Consider the following 20,599-nt stretch of genomic DNA (forward strand, 5'->3'; position numbering starts at 1 on the left):
GGGCTTGTCCGGGCCTGTAAGAGAATGCCACTCGCGGAGAGTATTGTACCAGGCAGGACATGCTTCACTTCCTCGCAGTTACCTTCTATACAGACACTATTCACATTTCCTAACACTTAGATGGAATAAGTGTCCAGAATAAAGACAACATCACTAGATGATATATATACTACCAACTAATGGCACAGACTGTTTAGAGATACACCCCACTGACAAGCGGAATGGAAACAACCAGTTGACTTTTTATTTGTGCATTTCCAGGAAGAATAACAGAGGCATGGCACAACGCAGAAGAAAAAGGTTGTTATTTTCATGGGGATTTATGTATTTACCGAAGCAGACATGCACTATATGGATAAAAGTATTGGGCAGGGCCGGCTCCAGGTTTTTCTGGGCCCCGGGCGAAAGAGTCTCAGTGGGGCCCTTTAACACATACCACGATTCATGATGCAGAGATACGGCGGAGAAATATATATATATATATATATAGTACAATGCAAAGATTTCACTTCTTACATTACATGAGTGATATCTATTGTAAATTCCACAATAGCTCAGAAACCGGTGAATCGCTCCACACAGAATACTGGCCCCCATATAAGGCTCCATACGGAATACTGGCCCCCATATAAGGCCCCATACGGAATACTGGCCCCCATATAAGGCCCCATACGGAATACTGGCCCCCGTATAAGGCTCCATACAGAATACTGGCCCCATATAAGGCTCCATACGGAATACTGGCCCCCATATAAGGCTCCATACGGAATACTGGCCCCCATATAAGGCTCCATACGGAATACTGGCCCCCATATAAAGCTCCATACAGGATACTTGTCCCCTTATAAAGCTCCATACAGGATACTGGCCCACATATAACGCTCCATACAGGATACTGGTCCCCTTATAAAACTCCATACAGGATTCTGGCCCCCATATAACGCTCCATACAGGATACCGGTCCCCTTATAACGCTCCATACAGGATACTGGCCCCCATATAATGCTGCATGCAGGCAGTTACCCCCCACATAATGCCCCATACAGGCTGTCCCCCCCTTATAATGCTCCATGCAGGCTGTTACCCCCCACATAATGCCCCATACAGGCCCCCCCACTTTTAATGCTCCATGCAGGCTGTTACCCCCCACATAATGCTCCATGCAGGCTGTTCCCCCCCACATAATGCACTATGCAGGCTGCCCCCCCCTTTATAATGCCCCATGCAGGCTGTTCCCCACCTTATAATGCCCCATGCAGGATGTCCCCCCCTCTCTTTATAATGCCCCATGCAGGATGCCCCCCTCTCTTTATAATGCCCCATGCAGGATGTCACCCCCCCCTCTTTATAATGCCCCATGCAGGATGTCCCCCCCTCTCTTTATAATGCCCCAATCAGGATGCCCCCCCCTCTTTATAATGCCCCATGCAGGATGTCACCCCCCCTCTTTATAATGCCCCATGCAGGATGCCCCCCCCTCTCTTTATAATGCCCCATGCAGGATCCCCCCCCCCTCTTCTCTTTATACTGCCCCATGCCTCCATACATTAAAAAAAAAAAATCAAATACTCACCTCCCTTCTCCTCACCTGCTACCTGCTGCCCGCTGCTCGGGTCCGAACTCCAGCGTTGTCGGCGTCTTCCCGCTCAGCGCTCCCTGTGATTGCTCAGGGGAGGGCGCGGTGTAAAGACGTCACCGCGCCCTCTGACCTGAGACGTCACAGGGAGCGCAGAGCAGGAAGACAGCTGATCTGCGGAGGCACGGGGAGAGGTAATTATCCGGCTGCCGGGGCCCTGAGCAAGCGGCGGAGAAGGGCGGGCGCTGACACCGCTCTCCTCTGCCCATAGCCCAGGGGGTGCGCGACCGCCAGTGGGCCCCTCTGCCTGCTCAGGGCCCCGGCATTTGCCCGGGTGCTGATGCCGGCCCTGGTATTGGGATCCATGTCTTAATAATTGAATTCTGGTTTCTTGTTCGGTCTCATTGCCCCCCCCAGGTGTATCACTGATAGCGGCGCGGTCCTGTAATAGGAGCCACCAGGGTAACAAGTCCGTCCATGACATTTCTTCCCTCCAGAATCTTCCTCCATCACCTGTGAGTGATATTACTGAGAAGTGGAAGGAATCGTAGCAACTGAGCCACGAAGTGGAAACCTTGTAACATTACAGTGCGAGGGGCTGAGTGCTGAGGAGCAGAGGGCAGAAAAGTCACCACCGCTTTGCTGACCCCATAACTGCAGAGTCCAGCCCTGCTCTGGTATCAGCACAATCACTGCGCCGCCGCCGGGAGCTTCATGGCCGAGCAGCTGCATGTAGCCGTACATCAGCAAGCACAATGCCGAGTGTCGGATGGAGTGGTGTAAAGCCGCCACCACTGGACTCTGGAGGAGACGTGTTCTGTGCAGTGACGGATCTCACTTCTATGATGGAGAAGTCTGGGTTTGGTGATTCCAGGAGGACGTTACCCCCTGACTGCATTGTGCCGCTGTACAGATGGTGGAGGAGGATAATGCTATAGGCTGTTATCAGGGGGCGGCCTCGGCCCCTTAGTTCTAGTGAAGGGAAATCTTAATACTTCAGCACAAGACATTGTGGACAGTTGTAGCTTCCAGCTGTCTGGGAACAGTTTGGGGTTCGCCCTTCTCTGTTCCCCATAACTTTTCCCAGGCACAGGATCCATGCAGACATGGAAGGAAGAACATGAGCGGCCCCACAGAACCCAAACCTCAGCCCTATCCTATAGTGGAGATTGTGAGCCCGGCCTCCCCCTAACATGAGTGCCGGACCCCACAAATGAACTTCTGAATGAAGGGGCAAAAATTCCCACAGACGCCTCCAAAATCTTGTAGAAATCTTTCCCAGAAGAGCAGAAGCCATTATATCTGCAAGGTGGCGACTCCATATTAATGTCTATGGAATGGGAGGTCAGGGAAGTGTGGCGCCCTGCTGTGCATTGGTGCCACAGAACCCAGAAGGGTGCATGGATGGACTTCTCCACAAGAGGCCCTCACACATTCACACACCTCCACCCTACCACCTCAGACCAGCAGAGGGAGCCGGTTAGGGATATATAAAGGGAGGGTGGAGGCAGGCAGCTCAGTTTGTGAGAGAGTTAGTCTGAAGTTGTTGTTCAGACAGAGCTCAGAGTTGAGCAGAGAGCGTGCTGACGCTCAGAGAGCAGCGAAGAGGCAGCAAGCTGGCTGCTGTGCTTAGGCGAGCCAAGGCCTACAGCACGTGTGAAGGCCTAGTGAGGGCCCCGAGTGTGGCCGAAGGCGAGAGGAGAAGGAAGAAGTAGCAAGGGGGCAGAGGAGCATACCAAGCTCACTCCGATATATATACCGGACACCGGGTCCGTGCCTACAGGGACCCTTTACACCCAGGTGCTTTCCTGCCACGGGTCACCTTTTCCAGCACCTTTAGCTTTCTTTCCATCTCCCGGTAAGGCCTTTTGTTCATGCATTGACTATGGGCATACTTTAATATTGTGACTGATAGGAGTCCAATAAATGTATACTGTAATTTGCCACTAGTCATCGTCTATTTATTTACTCACTTTACCTGGGCTTCCCACCAAACTGTTTACAATTTAACGTTGTGGGTGTGGGGTTATAAGCTATATAGTGCTGTACCTTCTTGATCCTATGTACCTCTATTTGTCTATGCTGTGACTTAACTATTTATTATGCTAATTTATCTTATAAAGATTGTTTTCTACCATGTTGCTCTCCCTTTTCCGATACTCTTTACACCTAGTAGGAACCACCGGAACCCCTGGAGGACTACAGGTCCCAGGTTCACCAAATGCTGATTATAGTACCAGGGCTAGGAGTCACGGAGGCCCCAGCGTCCAGGGAGAGTGCTCTCCAAGAGAAGGCCCTACCACCAGGTCAGCAGGTGCAAAGAGAGACAGTAACCAAGCTAGGCCTAGTTCCAGGCAGGCCAGAAGCTTAGTGAGTAAAGCCACGGATCAGGAGGCCCAATACCCGCTCGCTGGGGAGAGTCCAAAAGTGCGCCCTTCGTCCGGAGTACCCTGGACCGTGCCTGCACCATCACCAGTAAAGGTACTGAAGCTTACCCCCGTGTGAGTGTCCGGCTTTCCTCCGGGACCGTCCTCCCGTCTCTCCCCTGCACCACCGTCCATTACACCCCACGCTGCCCTGGAGCTAGCTCTACCTGTGGAGAGCCACACCATCCCTGCTGCCGTAACACCAGCTCCAGAGGACTGCTCCGCAGCGGCTGAACCCCTTAGCCGCATTCCACAGGTGGCGTCACGAACACTCCCAAATCCCCTATAAACTATCCCCCCTTTTACTGACTGCCCTGGGTCACGGACCGGGCCAGCTACCGTGATATTCCCTGGCAACCAGAGGCCCGGCTGCCGAGTACCCCACGGCCCAGGGGGCGCGTCAGAAGCTCCAGTAGTTGGGATGTGGAGGGGGCACATACTTAGGAGGAACTTTAGGATCTCTGAGGCCTACACTTGGGAATGTGCCTGTGTTGCCGGAATGAGTGCTGAGAGGAAGATATGAGCTGCTACTTATATATTTCTGTATAAAATTAAAAATTTGGTTATTTTCACATCCTCCTACTGTGACACTGGAAAACCTTTTTAAAAATGTCATATTTGAACCTACAATATTTAGTAGAAATGATATACTGTCCTTTCTGATACACAGCTGCTGCAAAACCTTTTTATGAAGAGTTTAAAGGTTTGTCCCGTGTTCTGTCTTCAGGAGCACACCGCTCACTGGCTTCCTGCTTGATGGGAGGCGGTACGCTCCTGATGATTGACAGTTTGGACCAGTGGTATGACTGCACCACCACTCTGCGCACTCCGATGCTGATTTGTCTCTGCAGCATTGGAGAAGTGCAGGGGCACAAAAGCTGCCCGAATCCAGGGATATACCCAGCTTCAGAGCAGCGCTCACAGGGGCTATGGCAAGGATCAAGCAAGCGCTTCACTCCTTGCTTAGGTGATCGGCCACCACTGATAGGCTGCAGAGGTGGCTGGTAACATTGTCAAAGAGCAGGAAACCTGAGAATGGAAAAGATTGTTTTAGAAGCACTTTGGAATTTTACCCATTTAAGAAAATAAAACAACCCCTTGAAGCTGGCCATATATAAGAGATAGCGATTTGCAGGGGCGTAACGACCGAGGTCACAGAGGTCGCGACCGGGGCCGTGTGTATGAGTGGTCCGCCGAAGCCAGTGCAAACTTCAACTGGATGTGCGTCCTTGGACGCACAGTCAGCTGAAGTGTATTGCAGCGAAGAGACCCGTCGGGTCCGTGCTCTGCAATACACGCTACCGGCCAATCAGAGGCCAGCAGCCGACGTCTAGGTGCACATGACCAGGGGCTCATGGCAGTGATGTCATGCGCTCCCATCGCTTGCATGCTGAAGTTAGCTGTTGGCTTCAGAAGAGGGCGCCGCACAGCGGGGGGAGCGGAGGGAAGGTTAAAGAACAGCGGCAGAACAGGGGACATATACCAGGTTGGGGGACATGTATACCAGGATAGGGCCCAGGAAAGGGACATATATACCAGGATGGGGGACATATATACCAGGATGGGACCCAGGTAAAGGAACATATATACCAGGATGGGGGACATATATACAGGGATGGGGCTAAGATGAGGGACGTATATATCAGGATGGGGGATATACAGGTGCTTCTCACAAAATTAGAATATCATCAAAAAGTTAATTTATTTCAGTTCTTCAATTCGAAACGTGAAACTCCTATATTATATAGAGTCATTACAAACAGAGTGATCTATTTCAAGTGTTTATTTCTGTTAATGTTGATGATTATGGCTTACTGCCAATGAAAACACAAAAGTCATTATCTCAGTAAATTAGAATAATTAACAAAAAACACCTGCAAAGGCTTCCGATGCATTTAAAAATGTCCCTTAGTCTGTTTCAGTAGGCTCCACAATCATGGGGGCGACTGCTGACTTGAGAGATGTCCAGAAGGCAGTCATTGACACACTCCACAAGGAGGGTAAGCCACAAAAGGTCATTGCTAAAGAAGCTGGCAGTTCACAGAGCACTGCATCCAAGCATATTAATGGAAAGTTGAGTGGAAGGAAAAAGTGTGGTAGAAAAAAGTGCACAAGCAACCGGGATAACCGCAGCCTTGAAAGGATTGTTAAGAAAAGGCCATTCAAAAATTTGGGGGAGATTCACAAGGAGTGGACTGCTGCTGTAGTCATTGCTTCAAGAGCCGCCACACACAGACGTATCCAGGACATGGGCTACAAGTGTCGCATTCCTTGCGTGAAGCCACCTATGACCAATAGACAATGCCAGAAGCGTCTTACCTGAGCCAAGGAGAAAAAGACCTGGACTGTTCTCAGTGATCCAAGGTGTTGTTTTCAGATGAAAGTAAATTTTGCATTTCATTTGGAAATCAAGGTCCCAGAGTCTGGAGGAAGAGTGGAGAGGCCACAATCCAAGCTGCTTGAGGTCTAGTGTGAAATCTCCACAATCAGTGATGGTTTGGGGAGCCATGTCATCTGCTGGTGTAGGTCCACTGTGTTTTATCAAGACCAAAGTCAGCGCAGCCGTCTACCAGGACATTTTACAGCACTTCATGCTTCCCTCTGCCGACAAGTTTTTTGGAGATGGAAATGTCATTCTCCAGCAGGACTTGGCCCCTGTCCACACTGCTAAAAGTACCAATACCTGGTTTACACAACACTGTGCTTGATTGGCAGCAAACTTGCCTGACCTTAACCCCATAGAGAATCTATTATAGAGAATCTATGGAGTATTGTCAAGAGGAAGATGAGAGACCCCAGACACAACAATGCAGACGAGCTGAAGGCTGCTATCAAAGCAACCTGGGCTTCCATAACACCTCAGCAGTGCCACAGGCTGATCCCTTCCATGCCACATTGCCGCATTGATGCAGTAATTGATGCAAAAGGAGCCCTGACCAAGTACTGAGGGCATTTACTGAACATACATTTCAGTGGGACAACATTTCAGATTTTAAAATAATTTTTCAAGCTGTTGTTATAAAGATGAGGGACATATATACCAGGATGGAGGAAATATATATAACAGGAAGGGGCCAAGATGAGGGAGATATATACCGGAATGGAGGAAATATATATAACAGGAAGGGGCCAAGATGAGGGAGATATATACCAGAATGGAGGAAATATATATAACAGGAAGGGGCCAAGATGAGGGACATATATACCAGGATGGAGGTAATATACAGTACAGACCAAAAGTTTGGACACACCTTCTCATTTAAAGATTTTTCTGTATTTTCATGACTATGAAAATTGTACATTCACACTGAAGGCATCAAAACTATGAATTAACACATGTGGAATTATATACTTAACAAAAAAGTGTGAAACAACTGAAAATATGTCTTATATTCTAGGCTCTTCAAAGTAGCCACCTTTTGCTTTGATGACTGCTTTGCACACTCTTGGCATTCTCTTGATGAGCTTCAAGAGGTAGTCACCGGAAATGGTCTTCCAACAATCTTGAAGGAGTTCCCAGAGATGCTTAGCACTTGTTGGCCCTTTTGCCTTCACTCTGCGGTCCAGCTCACCCCACCATCATCTCGATTGGGTTCAGGTCTGGTGACTGTGGAGGCCAGGTCATCTGGCGTAGCACCCCATCACTCTCCTTCTTGGTCAAATAGCCCTTACACAGCCTGGAGGTGTGTTTGGGGTCATTGTCCTGTTGAGAAATAAATGATGGTCCAACTAAATGAAAACCGGATGGAATAGCATGCCGCTGCAAGATGCTGTGGTAGCCATGCTGGTTCAGCATGCCTTCAATTTTGAATAAATCCCGAACAGTGTCACCAGCAAAGCGCCCCCACACCATCACACCTCCTCCTCCATGCTTCACGGTGGGAACCAAGCATGTAGAGTCCATCCGTTCACCTTTTCTGCGTTGCACAAAGACACGGTGGTTGGAACCAAAGATCTCAAATTTGGACTCATCAGACCAAAGCACAGATTTCCACTGGTCTAATGTCCATTCTTTGTGTTCTTTAGCCCAAACAAGTCTTTTCTGCTTGTTGCCTGTCCTTAGCAGTGGTTTCCTAGCAGCTATTTTACCATGAAGGCCTGCTGCACAAAGTCTCCTCTTAACAGTTGTTGTAGAGATGTGTCTGCTGCTAGAACTCTGTGTGGCATTGACCTGGTCTTAAAGTAATGATGGCCACTCGTTTTTCTTTACTTAGCTGCTTTTTTCTTGCCATAATACAAATTCTAACAGTCTATTCAGTAGGACTATCAGCTGTGAAGCTGACTCGCCCCCTGGGCCGTGGGGTACTCGGAGCCGGGCCTTCTAATGTACGGTGCTGATGGAGGTAGTAGTGGCAACCCAGTCCGTGGCTCAGGGTGGTCAGACCAAACGTTGTGGCAGTCTATTTTTAGGGTTTTAAATGTCCGACTACGCCACCCATGGATTGCGTTCAGAGTGAACCGCCGCTGCAGGGCAGACCGCTGAGGCTGGTGTTGTGGGTGCAGCAGAGTATAGTATAACTCCCCACGGGAGCAGTGTAGCCTCAGGGCAGTGAGAGTAGATGGTGGGGGTTGTGGTGCAGGGCGTCCCAGTACCGTTAGTGCTGGCGCGGTAAGAAACACAGAGACAACATGTTGCAGTCCAGGGTCTTTTACTCACAGTTGTTATCCGAGTCACTTCTGCAGGGAATGACTGCCCAAGCCGTGCTACGTCCACCAGGTGAGGAGCTCGGTCAACCCCCAGACTATTCAGGAGTATGGCACAGGACCCCCTTCTGTCCTTTCTCCGGCCTCTCGTGCCCCACCAGTGACCACACTTCTGTCCAGCTGCCTCGGGCCTTCTCTTGGTGAAACCTATCGCCGGTTTCCCTAACCCTATGTGGTGCCTTCCTAGTGGGTGTAGCAGGGGGTCGCACCAATAGATGATCACGACCTCCGGTCTTTGGCTGAGGGATAATTTACCTCCACCAATTTGGGAATCCGGTACCCTTATTCTGCCTGACCCTTCACCCGTTATCTCGTGGGTTGTTAGGGTCCCTTCTGCCTTCTTGTTTCTGGAGCCTTTCTACTCCTCTTTCTGTCCTCTTTCCTTCCTTCTCCTTCTTCTCTCTTCCCTCAGGCTCCGGCCTCTGTGCTAGGCCTGCCCAGGGAGCAGAGCCCATGCAGCAGCTCTGCTCCCTGCCTTCTCTTCCCACAGAACACTGAACTCCCTCCTAAGATGGCTCCCACCTTTTATCTGCTTCACTGTGTCTGAGCTCAGGTGACCTGCAACCAATGAGCTCCTACCTATGCCCAGAAACCGTCCCCTCCTGCTCCTACATCACTGGGTTTTCCTCCCCCCTCCCCACTCCAGCCAGGGACATGTTCTGTCGTGCCTGCATTACTGTACTAATGGGAGCACCGTTGAGCTGTCCACAGGAAATGAGGTGTGTGTGATGCATGCAGCTAACCTGAGTCCCGGTCCATACTCCATCCTTACCTGGGAGTGGAATACCACATCTCTGGTTGAGGTGCAATACCCCTGTAGCAACCGAACCCTCGGGGCGCTACATTCCCCCCTGGTAAAGCACAGCACGTCCTCGAGCTGGAACAAAGCAAAGGACAATTCAAGAACATGCAATACTTTTTCAAAACTTTTCACATTAGAAACCGGCCGGCATTATTCAACTTCCCTTTATGGGAAACACTTTCTCTTTACTAGACATTATACTGCACTTTTAATATTACTGGAACTCTTTTGTCATATAACATTTTCTAGCAGCATATAAAGCTATTCAGCATATCAAACTTTGTCAGGTAAAACATTTTAGTAAATTCTCTTCTTCACTTGCCACTGTGCAACTTGCGACCAGGTGTCCATTTTTCTATTAGGGGAATGGCTGCTCTCAGTCCTCAGCCAGGTTAAGGAAAAAGGGCGGCTGTTCTCAGTCCTCAGCCAGGTAACTTGTGGAAGGGGACAACTTTAGCAGGTAACAGTCCCATAATAGTCCCAACAGGGACCACACTCAAATCTGGAACAGTCCCATGTACTTACATAGTTTACATAGTTTATAAGGCCGAAAAAAGACAAGCGTCCATCCAGTTCAGCCTATTTCTTGTGCACTGCAGCTATTCCGCAGCATTGATCCAGGGGAAGGCAAAAAAACCCCATGCGGTATAGGCCAATTTACATCATTGAGGAAAAATTCACTTCCCGACTCCAATCTGGCAGTCAGATTAAATCCCTGGATTAATTAACTATCACTAAGCATAAGATGTAATTTTATTGTTCTCAAGAAAGGCGTCCAGGCCTCTCTTGAACTCATTAAGTGAGTTGGACATCACCACTTCCTCTCCCAGAGAGTTCCAGAGTCTCACGGCTCTGACCGTAAAGAATCCCCTTCTATGCTGGTGCAGGAACCTCCTTTCCTCCAGACGCATAGTGTGCCCCCTCGTCTTTGTCACCATCCTTGGTATAAACAGGTCATGGGAGAGATCTCTGTACTGCCCCCTGATGTATTTATACATGTTTATGAGGTCTCTGCTAAGCCTTCTCTTTTCCAACGTAAATAGGCCTAATTTTGACAACCTCTCTGGGTATTCTAGTCCCTCCATTCCCTTTATTACCTTAGTCGCCCTCCTTTGTACCCTCTCTAGCTCCAATATGTCTTTCCTGAGCACCGGAGCCCAGAACTGTGCACAATATTCTAAGTGCGGCCTTACCAGCGCTTTATACAGAGGAAGAACAATGTTCTCATCATATGCCCCTATTCTTCTTCTGATGCATGCCATGACTCTATTTGCCTTTGCAGCTGCTGCCTGACACTGGGCACTCCAATTTAATTTGCTGTTAACCAAGACGCCCAGGTCCTTCTCCATGTCAGATTTCCCCAACGGTTTCCCATTTAATATGTATGGGTGACTGCTGTTTTTCTTTCCCATGTGCATGACCTTACATTTATCGGCATTGAACCCCATTTGCCATTTTTTGGCCCAACTCCCCAATTTATCTAAATCCTCCTGTAGCTGTGCCCTATCCTCATCTGTATTAACTACTTTGCAAAGTTTAGTATCATCTGCAAATATTGCTATTTTACTATGCAACCCTTCCACTAGATCATTAATAAATATACTCTGTCGGGTAACTATATACAATGGTATGCCACTGTTCACTGGTAGCGATACCCTCCAGCCGCGCCTTGCTCCTCATGTGACGATCTTCAGACCCGTCCGGGTCCTCAGCAGTGTGACTCTCTGCGCCCACCCGGTGGATGTTGAGGGCCCCCCTTGCGCCGCGGTGCAGTAGGCCTTGCGGCGGGGCCTGGAGAGGGACGCTGTTGATGACACCCGGGATCGGCGGCTCCACCAGGGGGCCCGGGAGCAGGCTGACGCTGGCAGCATCCGGGACAGGCAGACTCCTCTTACCTGCTCCCACGACCGCTCCTCCATCACGCGTCTTCTCCTGGCGCTGGTCGGGACCCGCGACGGCTGGGGCACTGCCGATGCTGGGCAGCTTAGTCTGCTGCCGGTCCGCCATCTTGCTCTCCATTCCTGATGTCTTCCTCCCCCCCGGTTTACCGTGGCCTACCTTCCGGCGATCCTCTTCTGTAAGCCGCGGCTCCGCTCGCGATGGTCTGCGTTGAGGACCTGGCGTCGTGCGCTGCTGACGTCGGCGCTCGCTGGGCTCCTTCCAGGACCTTGTGCGGGCGTCAGCGCGTGGGGCGGGGCTTCGGACTTCGCGCGTTTTTGACGTCCACGCCCCTCTTCTTCCCGCGCGGCGTCCTGAAGATGGCGTCCAATGGCGGGAAAACGGCTGAAGACGGCGGGAAATGACTTAAGATGGCGGGAGACGGCTCCGGATGGCGGGAAACTTCCCTCAGGTGAGTGCAAAGTCTTTTTCAGGCACGCAATACCCGTTTGTGGCGGGTTGGTCACGATCCTGCCGACTACGCCAAAGCTGACTCGCCCCCTGGGCCGTGGGGTACTCGGAACCGGGCCTTCTAGTGTACGGTGCTGATGGGGGTAGTAGTGGCAACCCGGTCCGTGGCTCAGGGTGGTCAGACCAAACGTTGTGGCAGTCTATTTGTAGGGTTTTAAATGTCCGACTACGCCACCCATGGATTGCGGTCAGAGTGAACCGCCGCTGCAGGGCAGACCGCTAAGGCTGGTGTTGTGGGTGCAGCAGAGTATAGTATAACTCCCCACGGGAGGAGTGTAGCCTCAGGGCAGTGAGAGTAGATGGTGGGGGTTGTGGTGCAGGGCGTCCCAGTACCGTTAGTGCTGGCGCGGTAAGAAACACAGAGACAACGTGTTGCAGTCCAGGGTCTTTTACTCACAGTTGTTATCCGAGTCACTTCTGCAGTGAATGATTGCCCAAGCCGTGCTGCGTCCACCAGGTGAGGAGCTCGGTCAAACCCCAGGCAATTCAGGAGTATGGCACAGGACCCCCTTCTGTCCTTTCTCCGGCCTCTCGTGCCCCACCAGTGACCACACTTCTGTCCAGCTGCCTCGGGCCTTCTCTTGGTGAAACCTATCGCCGGTTTCCCTGACCCTATGTGGTGCCTTCCTAGTGGGTTTAGCAGGGGATCGCACCAATAGATGATCACGACCTCCGGTCTTTGGCTGAGGGATAATTTACTTCCACCAACTTGGGAATCCGGTACCCCTATTTTGCCCGACCCTTCACCCGTTATCTCGTGGGTTGTTAAGGTCCCTTCTGCCTTCTTGTTTCTGGAGCCTTTCTACTCCTTTCTGTCCTCTTTCCTTCCTTCTCCTTCTTCTCTCTTCCCTCAGACTCCGGCCTCTGTGCTAGGCCTGCCCAGGGAGCAGAGCCCATGCAGCAGCTCTGCTCCCTGCCTTCTCTTCCCACAGAACACTGAACTCCCTCCTAAGATGGCTCCCACCTTTTATCTGCTTCACTGTGTCTGAGCTCAGGTGACCTGCAACCAATGAGCTCCTACCTATGCCCAGAAACCGTCCCCTCCTGCTCCTACATCACTGGGTTCTCTCCCCCCTCCCCTCTCCAGCCAGGGACATGTTCTGTCGTGCCTGCATTACTGTACTAATGGGAGCACCTTTGAACTGTCCCCCGGAAATGGGGAGTGTGTGCTGTATGCAGCTAACCTGAGTCCTGGTCCACACTCCATCCTTACCTGGGAGTGGAATATCACACCTCTGGCAGAGGTGCAATACCCCTGTAGCAGCCGAGCCCTCGGGGCGCTACATATCCACCAGACTTCTGCACAACACAACTGATGGTCCCAACCCCATTTATAAGGCAAGAAATCCCACCTGTGAAGTGAAAACCATTTCCGGTGACTACCTCTTGAAGCTCATCAAGAGAATGCCAAGAGTGTGCAAAGCAGTCATCAAAGCAAAAGGTGGCTACTTTGAAGAACCTAGAATATAAGACATATTTTCAGTTGTTTCACACTTTTTGGTTAAGTATATAATTCCACATGTGTTAATTCATAGTTTTGATGCCTTCAGTGTGAATGTACAATTTTCATAGTCATGAAAATACAGAAAAATCTTTAAATGAGGTGTGTCCAAACTTTTGGTCTGTACTGTATATAACAGGAAGGGGCCAAGATGAGGGACATATATAACAGGGTGGAGGGCATATATATATACCAGGATCGGGGGGGGCATCAGTCCAAATCTTGCGCCGGGGCCCATCGGACTCTAGTTACGAGACTTACCAGTTTAATGAATAGGGAAGGAGTCAGGCTGCTGCAGACCTAGTCACTTACTATCAGTGGAGAAACTCTACAGATATTGTTAGGATTGTGGGAAGAAATCTGACCACTGGCGTTATCAGCGTGGAGGCTGTATGAGGTTCTCCGGTTTCCTCTTACACTCCAGAAACAGACAGTTCTGAAATTTAAGTAATAATCTGTGTACATTGTTACAGAATATGTTGGTGCTATGTATATAAAGTAATTATATGCATTATATGCAAATAAAGGCATGATTGCATAGTTTAGGTCATGTTCACACATTCAGTATCTGGTGAGTATTTTACATATGTAAGCCAAAGCCAGGAGTGGAACAATCAGAGGAAAAGTATCCCACTCCACCACTTCTGTATTTATCACCCACTCCTGGTTTTGGATTATAAATACTGATGAGAAATACTGACCAAATACTGAGCGTGTGAATGTGGTCTTAGACTAATACTCTTTAAGCTGCAAGAGAAAATAATGACATTTCTAAATATAACTTTTAGGCTTCATCCACTTGTTGAAAAAGAGATGAAACATAAAGTCGCAAAAGAGTCAATGAGGCTGGAGCTCTTCTATAATGGTACAGAGGTCATGATGTGAACTTTGGCGCCATCTACTGGAGAGTGTGTGGTACTGACTCACCCATAAATTCAGCATAGACCCACCATAGAGAAATACTACGGCTCTGCTATGAGTCCAGCAGTAAGAATGAGATGGGGTCCAAAATTCCTATGTGTGGATGCCACAGCGGAGCACCATGATGCAACTGGATTTTAGCATATTCATATCATATGTCACTTCGGGTTATTAAGAGCCATGGTTAACCTGACATTTAACTCCATAAAACAGGCATGAAAACATTCCTCTAAAATTAACCTAAGGAGATAAAATAAAACAGGAGAAAAAAACCCCTACATATTTTAGAGCTGATGAGGCTGGTGTACTTACTTTAAAAAAATTAATGTCGCATCCGCTGTACATGAGCATATTTTAGCCCAGCTCTAGCTAGGTGCTCAGGATAATGCAGCCATTCTAAATGGAATTTAAAAGTAAGTATACCAGCCTCACCAGGTCTAAGAGATCTGATTAATAGTATATACAGCTTGCATCGTGAAACCTGATGACAGATCTGCATTCATATATCAGTATTATCTGGTGCACTAGACCATATCACTCTACACGTGACATTGTCTTCTTACGTCCATCAGGTGGCACTCTTAAGCTGCATTTACACTGACAGATTACGGCAAATGAGCGTTCTTAAAAAATGTGATTATCTTTCATTGTAAACGGGCTGTCAATCACCCGGTAAATGAGCCAAATTTTCATTCATCGGGTGAAATTATCTTTTGCGCTTTGAATAAGATCATTGTTCTCAGTGGTGCATCTTCCTGTGTAAACAGGACTCTTACAGCCGAGAACCACGGGAGCCTAACCGCACTGAGTCATCTGTTACAGGTTGGGGACTAGAGTAAATTTCTGCGACAAAGTGGCATAAATGATGAAGAATTTGTCCTCTTCTGCTGCGTTCAGTCCACTTTTCAAAAAGTAGAAAACTTTTTGCCCAATTTATGAGTTTTACAAACATTTTGTGACATTTGAAACTTTTTTTTATAGAAGAAAAAGTTTTCCAGTGAAGTGGTATCACTTTTTTACTCCAGATTTTTAACACAATCTATTTGATGAGTTGGCCTCTGAGTTTCTTGGTGCTCTTTTTTACGATTTTTTTTATGATATTTTATTTTTTTCCCTCGATTCAGAAGTCTAATTCGGAACATTTTTTTCATATAGATATTTTTCAAAAATTGGAATGTTGCTTCTCTGTCCACATGGAGAAAAAAACAGCATGGTGTGCACTATAGGTATGTTTTTCTATTAAAATGAATAGGGGGCTTTCATGTGGATTTTGGTGCTGAATTCTCTCCAAAATGTCTTTTTCTGGAGCCCGCCTGAAAAAGCACCGTAAGAGCGCTGCCAACGATGAACATAATGCACAGCAATATAAAAACGATATTGCTGTGCACATGGTCAGTCTATGGTTACTTCTTGTAACTGGGGTTCGGAAACCATGAACCAGTTAAAAGAAGCAGCATTTTTACTGCCCGCTATAGTGTAAAATAGAGAAAAGACGCCGCCAGTGTTTTCCTGAAGCGTTGTTCTGTAGAAAAAGTTGGTGGCTCCATTGGCAGAACAAAGACAATGTGCGCACAAAGCCAAGAACATACCCCAAATATCCCCCGACTGGCACATAATGGGGGTGAGATCCCAGCCTAGATCTGATCAGATCCCTCTCTGACCTCCAGGTGATTGATGGCATCTACATACACCTGTGTCAGTGAGCCGCTTCCTATTTAATCCTCCAGCAGAGAGCTGATTGCTACACCAGAGGAAGCGTGTGCTCAGGTGGGGACTGGTGGGGACTGGTGGGGACTGGTGGGGACTGGTGGGGACTGGTGGGGACTGGTGGGGACTGGTGGGGACTGGTGGGGACTGGTGGGGACTTTTGCAATGTTGGGGTCAATTCTGTTGCAGAAACTTTCTGAGACTGAAAATGTTTCCATTCAGCTGTGTAGCTGTTTCTGATGACTGGGATGGTTGCAGGCCATGCTGGGACTTTTTTTTTTTTTTTTTTAATTTATTTATTTATTTTTATTTTGCTGTTAGGTGGGAAAAACACAAGACAATGCACAGTGGGCATGAGTCTTTGAAACATTTTTTTTTTTTTTTTGCACAAAAATCACATTTTCTGCTGTGGCCTAAAATGCACAAAATAAGTATCTGGTACAGACTTTTTTTTTTTTTTTTTTTGCTACAGAAAACCTGTGGAGCTATCCTAATTAACTCCACTTTAGATTGTACCATAGATAGTTTTGTGTCTGCTTTATCAAATATGCAAATTTCCTCTTTGGAGAGGAAGAGGCTTTTTAAGGCTCTGCAAGAAGTGTTACCCCCTTAGATCACAATCTATCAATGCATAGTAACTTTAGCATACTGGGTAACAGGCAGGGACGTAAGGATTGAGACCGGGCCCATGTGGGTGATGGGGATGCCAACACCAGCGCAAACTTCAACTGAAGTGTATTGCAGTACATGCTGCTGGCCAATTGGAGGCATCGATGTGCACATGGCAGTGACCTCATGGGCTCCCGTCCGCTGCCGGCTTCAGAATAGGGTGGCGGAGGAAAAGGAGTATAATTTTTCTATGCATTAAAGGACAGGGGGAGATATATACCAGAAAGGAGCCCAGGATGGGGGACACTACTACATAATGGGGGAGGGGGTACAGCTCTTGTCCTTTAAGATTTAGAACTCTGCGGGGGCCTAGGTCCAAATCTTGCACTGGGGCCCATCGGACTCTCATTAACAGGCCCTGTTTACAATGAATACTTTACATGTAGGTGTGCTCAACTGGGGGCCACATGTGACCCTCAACTATATTATTGGACTAGCCTGTCAGTGTCTGGTGGCCGCTCATGTGTATATTCCGTTTTAGGGAGTAGTGTTGGAGGACTTGCATTGTGCCATCTAGGTAAGGAGTAAAGTGCCCATTTTGGAGTGCTGTCATAATCACTTATTTTTTTTATTTTTTTTTTTTTTTTGGGGGAGGGGGGAACTAAACTTTTGTTGTCTTGCATAAACTACAATAGAGGAATAATCCATGGTCTCTTTCTGAACATTAGAGGATCACTAACCAGGAGTTCTAATAAAAAAAAAAACAAAAAACAGAATTGGCACGTATACTAATGTTCTACTGTCTTATTGTGGCCCTTGAACCAAAAAGATTTCCCCTCCCCTTTCCCTGCCAAAAGGGATTCAGACAAGTTGCGTTCAAAACCATTCTGTAATTCACTTATTCCTCACTCTGCCCCAGAAACAAACTCTGCATGTTCCTGTCTGGTAAGATATATCGAGACTTGGTAATGCCGCTGCAGTTTATAACCCTCATGGAGAGGGAGGTCGCTTGTCTGAATCCTGGTTTTTAAAGGTAACTAAAGTGGAAACCCTGAATGCACTGCAGAGATGCAGTGTGAACAGGGCCTTAAGTATCTGCAAGTCATCCACTGACACAACAGCAGCACATGATCACTGGGAACCGTGACATTAAAGGGGGTAGTGGCGCTAAAGCGTCAGGCAATGGGTATCACAACTTCTTCCAACACCATGTCTGTGCCACTTCTTAAACCTTTAAGGTGTATGAAATACCTCGTTATAGACTGGTTCAGTGTTCTGCAAGAGAAAAAAAAATATATATATATTGACCTATTTTGCATTCCTTACCCACCACCCACAGCTCTTCCATCACCCAGTGTCAATTAAGAAATTAAATAATGAAGGAAGAAATTGCCGCCACCGTTGTCTTCATCACGATGCTGGTGAAGAAGCACATGAAGCTGAGCAAGCAGAAAATAGAAAAGTTTGGTGCCAAACTGACGACCATACTATTTGCAAGATATAAAGCCCACTGGTATACAGAGAATCCATCAAAAGGACAAGCTTTTCGGTAAGAGGCTTGACATGATCGATTACCCCCCCCCCCCCATTTCTCCCCCAATACATGGTTTCCCTTCTTCAGTAATCTAAATAGTTTACAGTCTAACTTCAGAGATTAGGTACTTGTGATGTCTGGTGTTGGTGGAGAAGGAAGCAGATTTTTCTGATAAGGGCTATTACAAGTTTCTTGTAGAAGTTTTGGTGGCCACATTGCTCCTATGAATCTGATGGCTGCACAACTTGGAGGCCAAAGTACCTTGCGTAGGAATATGCACAGTACATATTCTGCTTAGTAAAAGAGAACCCCATCTCTTCCAGCTGCATAAGAATTAATAAGTGTCAGTCGGTTGACTCAGTCTTGGAGCAAGCCTGTGCCGAGAGTGACGTAGACTTTGAAGATCTTGGATTGCCAAAGGAGATGACCATCTGGGTGGATCCATTTGAAGTCTGCTGCAGGTAGGTGGTGCAGTATATTTTGCATAGCTGGCGAGTATGAAGGCAAATCTTGCATTGTACTACTTCCACATAGATATGGTGAGAAAAACAGCCCGTTCACAATCGCAAGCTTCATGGGTAAAGATGACTGTAACGTGTCGAAGAGAATTAGCACTGCTGTAGAAAAGGCCACTTCTGACTATCACTCTGGGACGTCCTCGGATGAAGAGACTACTGTAAAGGAACCGAAGACCATCCCTACCGTGAGCAATCCCAACAGTATCTACCAGGCGCACACAAAGGTGAGAAGGTCTTCACTTCTGGTCTATGTTGGACCAGATCATATTGCAATGATGCGCCATAGGTTTGGGTATCTGAAGTGGACTGTCAGCACATTGGCTCTGCCGTGAAGCACTGGAACTTGGTCAGTCATTGACGTACACCTTCCCACCTGCTTGTTGTCCTTATTTGATTGACAGCTCTGGCATCATTGAGCCAAAGAAGGCTGGAGATGGCGGGGAAAGTGTGTTTGGCCGGGACTTGGTTTTAACTAAGTTCTGTAACCCTGTCTTGTATCTCATACAGTGCACAGAATACAGCCAACCTACACAAACCTGGTCCCAATTCCCTCGACGAAAGAACTACCCCAATGATGGCTACCACCAGCCCCAGCCTGCGGGTTGCTATCCTCCGCGCACAGCCTACAAACCCTTCAGAAAGGCTCCCGGCTTCTCCTCCGGCCCTCGCGTTGACCGATATCACTGGGTGAATACAAAACGCTGACAAGAAAACGACGTGTTTTTAGAAAAAAAAATCCTCTGATTTTATACAATGTTTTTATGAAAAACTGACTATTTATAATTTTTATGTTCTGTGACATGATCTGTGCACTGACATGTTTATTAATAAATTAAGTAATTCTTTTATGTGCCGCAGCATAACTTCTTACTGGCTTGATCTGTGTATGGTGGCAGCCTCCCCTTATACTTAATTGCACAGCTCCACACACTGAAGTGGCTGTTCTTGGTACTGCAGCTCCTATTGAAGTGAATACAATCTGAGCTAGAGTGCACAGAGCAGTGGATGTCTGTCAGGAGCTGACGTATCATTGGTACAGGGGCCCAAGAGGTAACAACTCGTTTCCACAGGCAAAGCGGGTGACATGTTTTATGATTGGTTATTATCCTGCAAAAGGTTTATATACTGTTCTTGCACAGGGGCTTTTTTGGTCTGTCTGCCAGTGAAGTCTGGCCACTTCAGGCCCTGAGTATTGGATCCCCACCAATCCAATATGGATCTCACCGAAAATACAGTATATAAGGAAATCCTGGATAGTTCCTTATCTCCTTTTCTCACTCGGTGCTATGCCTGACCATGGTCGGTCTGGTATTGCAACTTTGGCCCATTGTTATGAATGGAGCACTGCTGACATGCCACTCACAACCCATTGGCACAGGTGGAGAGGTTTATGGAAATGGCAGAGGACACTAATGGACTAGACCTTTTCACAAATTGGGTCAACAAAGCTACACTCTGTAATGCTATAGTGTGCAAACACAAAATATAAGGAATTGTATTCTCCTTGAGGAGGGGGGGTGCATAAACTGACCAATTCATGTGCGCCCAGCAGCCAACAACAAGGTGATCTTTATTGCTGGGAACCTAATGTGTTTTGTCAAAGGAAATTGGTCTGACTGGCTCCAGGTCTTAACATCTAGTATCAAGACTTAATGGTTTTTTTTTTAGAACCTTAGCCCCTTCACCCCCGGACTGTCTTCTGTTATTTTGCTCCTCTTATTCCCAGAGCTAATAAATTTTTTTTTTTTTTATATATATATATATATATAAAATCACATCCTAGATCTGAATGAAATATTCTCATGGAATACTTTGTACAGAACAAAGTTGAATGTGCTGACAACAAAATCACACAAAAATGATCAATGGAAATCAAATTTATTAACCAATGG

The 20,599-nt window shown here is 47.7% G+C and overlaps 1 protein-coding gene across 2 annotated transcripts; it reads left to right on the forward strand.

Moving 5' to 3' along the window:
• The first annotated feature begins 18,014 nt into the window (after positions 1-18,014).
• BTG4 (BTG anti-proliferation factor 4) lies at positions 18,015-19,412 on the forward strand. 2 transcript variants are annotated; one of them, XM_073655294.1, is made up of 4 exons: positions 18,015-18,204; positions 18,513-18,650; positions 18,724-18,931; positions 19,215-19,412. In XM_073655294.1, the coding sequence occupies exons 1-4, from the start codon at positions 18,032-18,034 to the stop codon at positions 19,410-19,412; spliced, it is 717 nt and encodes a 238-aa protein (XP_073511395.1). In that variant the 5' UTR covers positions 18,015-18,031. The 2 variants fall into 2 exon arrangements, with proteins under 2 accessions (XP_073511395.1, XP_073511396.1); XM_073655295.1 differs by having other exon boundaries at positions 18,724-18,919.
• Positions 19,413-20,599: the final 1,187 nt, after the last annotated feature.

Source organism: Phyllobates terribilis, unplaced genomic scaffold (assembly GCF_046119375.1).
Source record: "Phyllobates terribilis strain yellow unplaced genomic scaffold, ASM4611937v1 Scaffold_12__6_contigs__length_324123572, whole genome shotgun sequence".
Classification (NCBI taxonomy): domain Eukaryota; kingdom Metazoa; phylum Chordata; class Amphibia; order Anura; family Dendrobatidae; genus Phyllobates; species Phyllobates terribilis.

Excerpts from the sequence above, each read along its gene's own strand:
- BTG4 (XM_073655294.1), top strand. The coding sequence starts at position 18,032 with ATGAAGGAAGAAATTGCCGCCACCGTTGTCTTCATCACGATGCTGGTG. Across the intron at positions 18,205-18,512 it reads TCAAAAGGACAAGCTTTTCG|CTGCATAAGAATTAATAAGT; the intron begins GTAAGAGGCTTG and ends CATCTCTTCCAG. Across the intron at positions 18,932-19,214 it reads TCTACCAGGCGCACACAAAG|TGCACAGAATACAGCCAACC; the intron begins GTGAGAAGGTCT and ends TATCTCATACAG.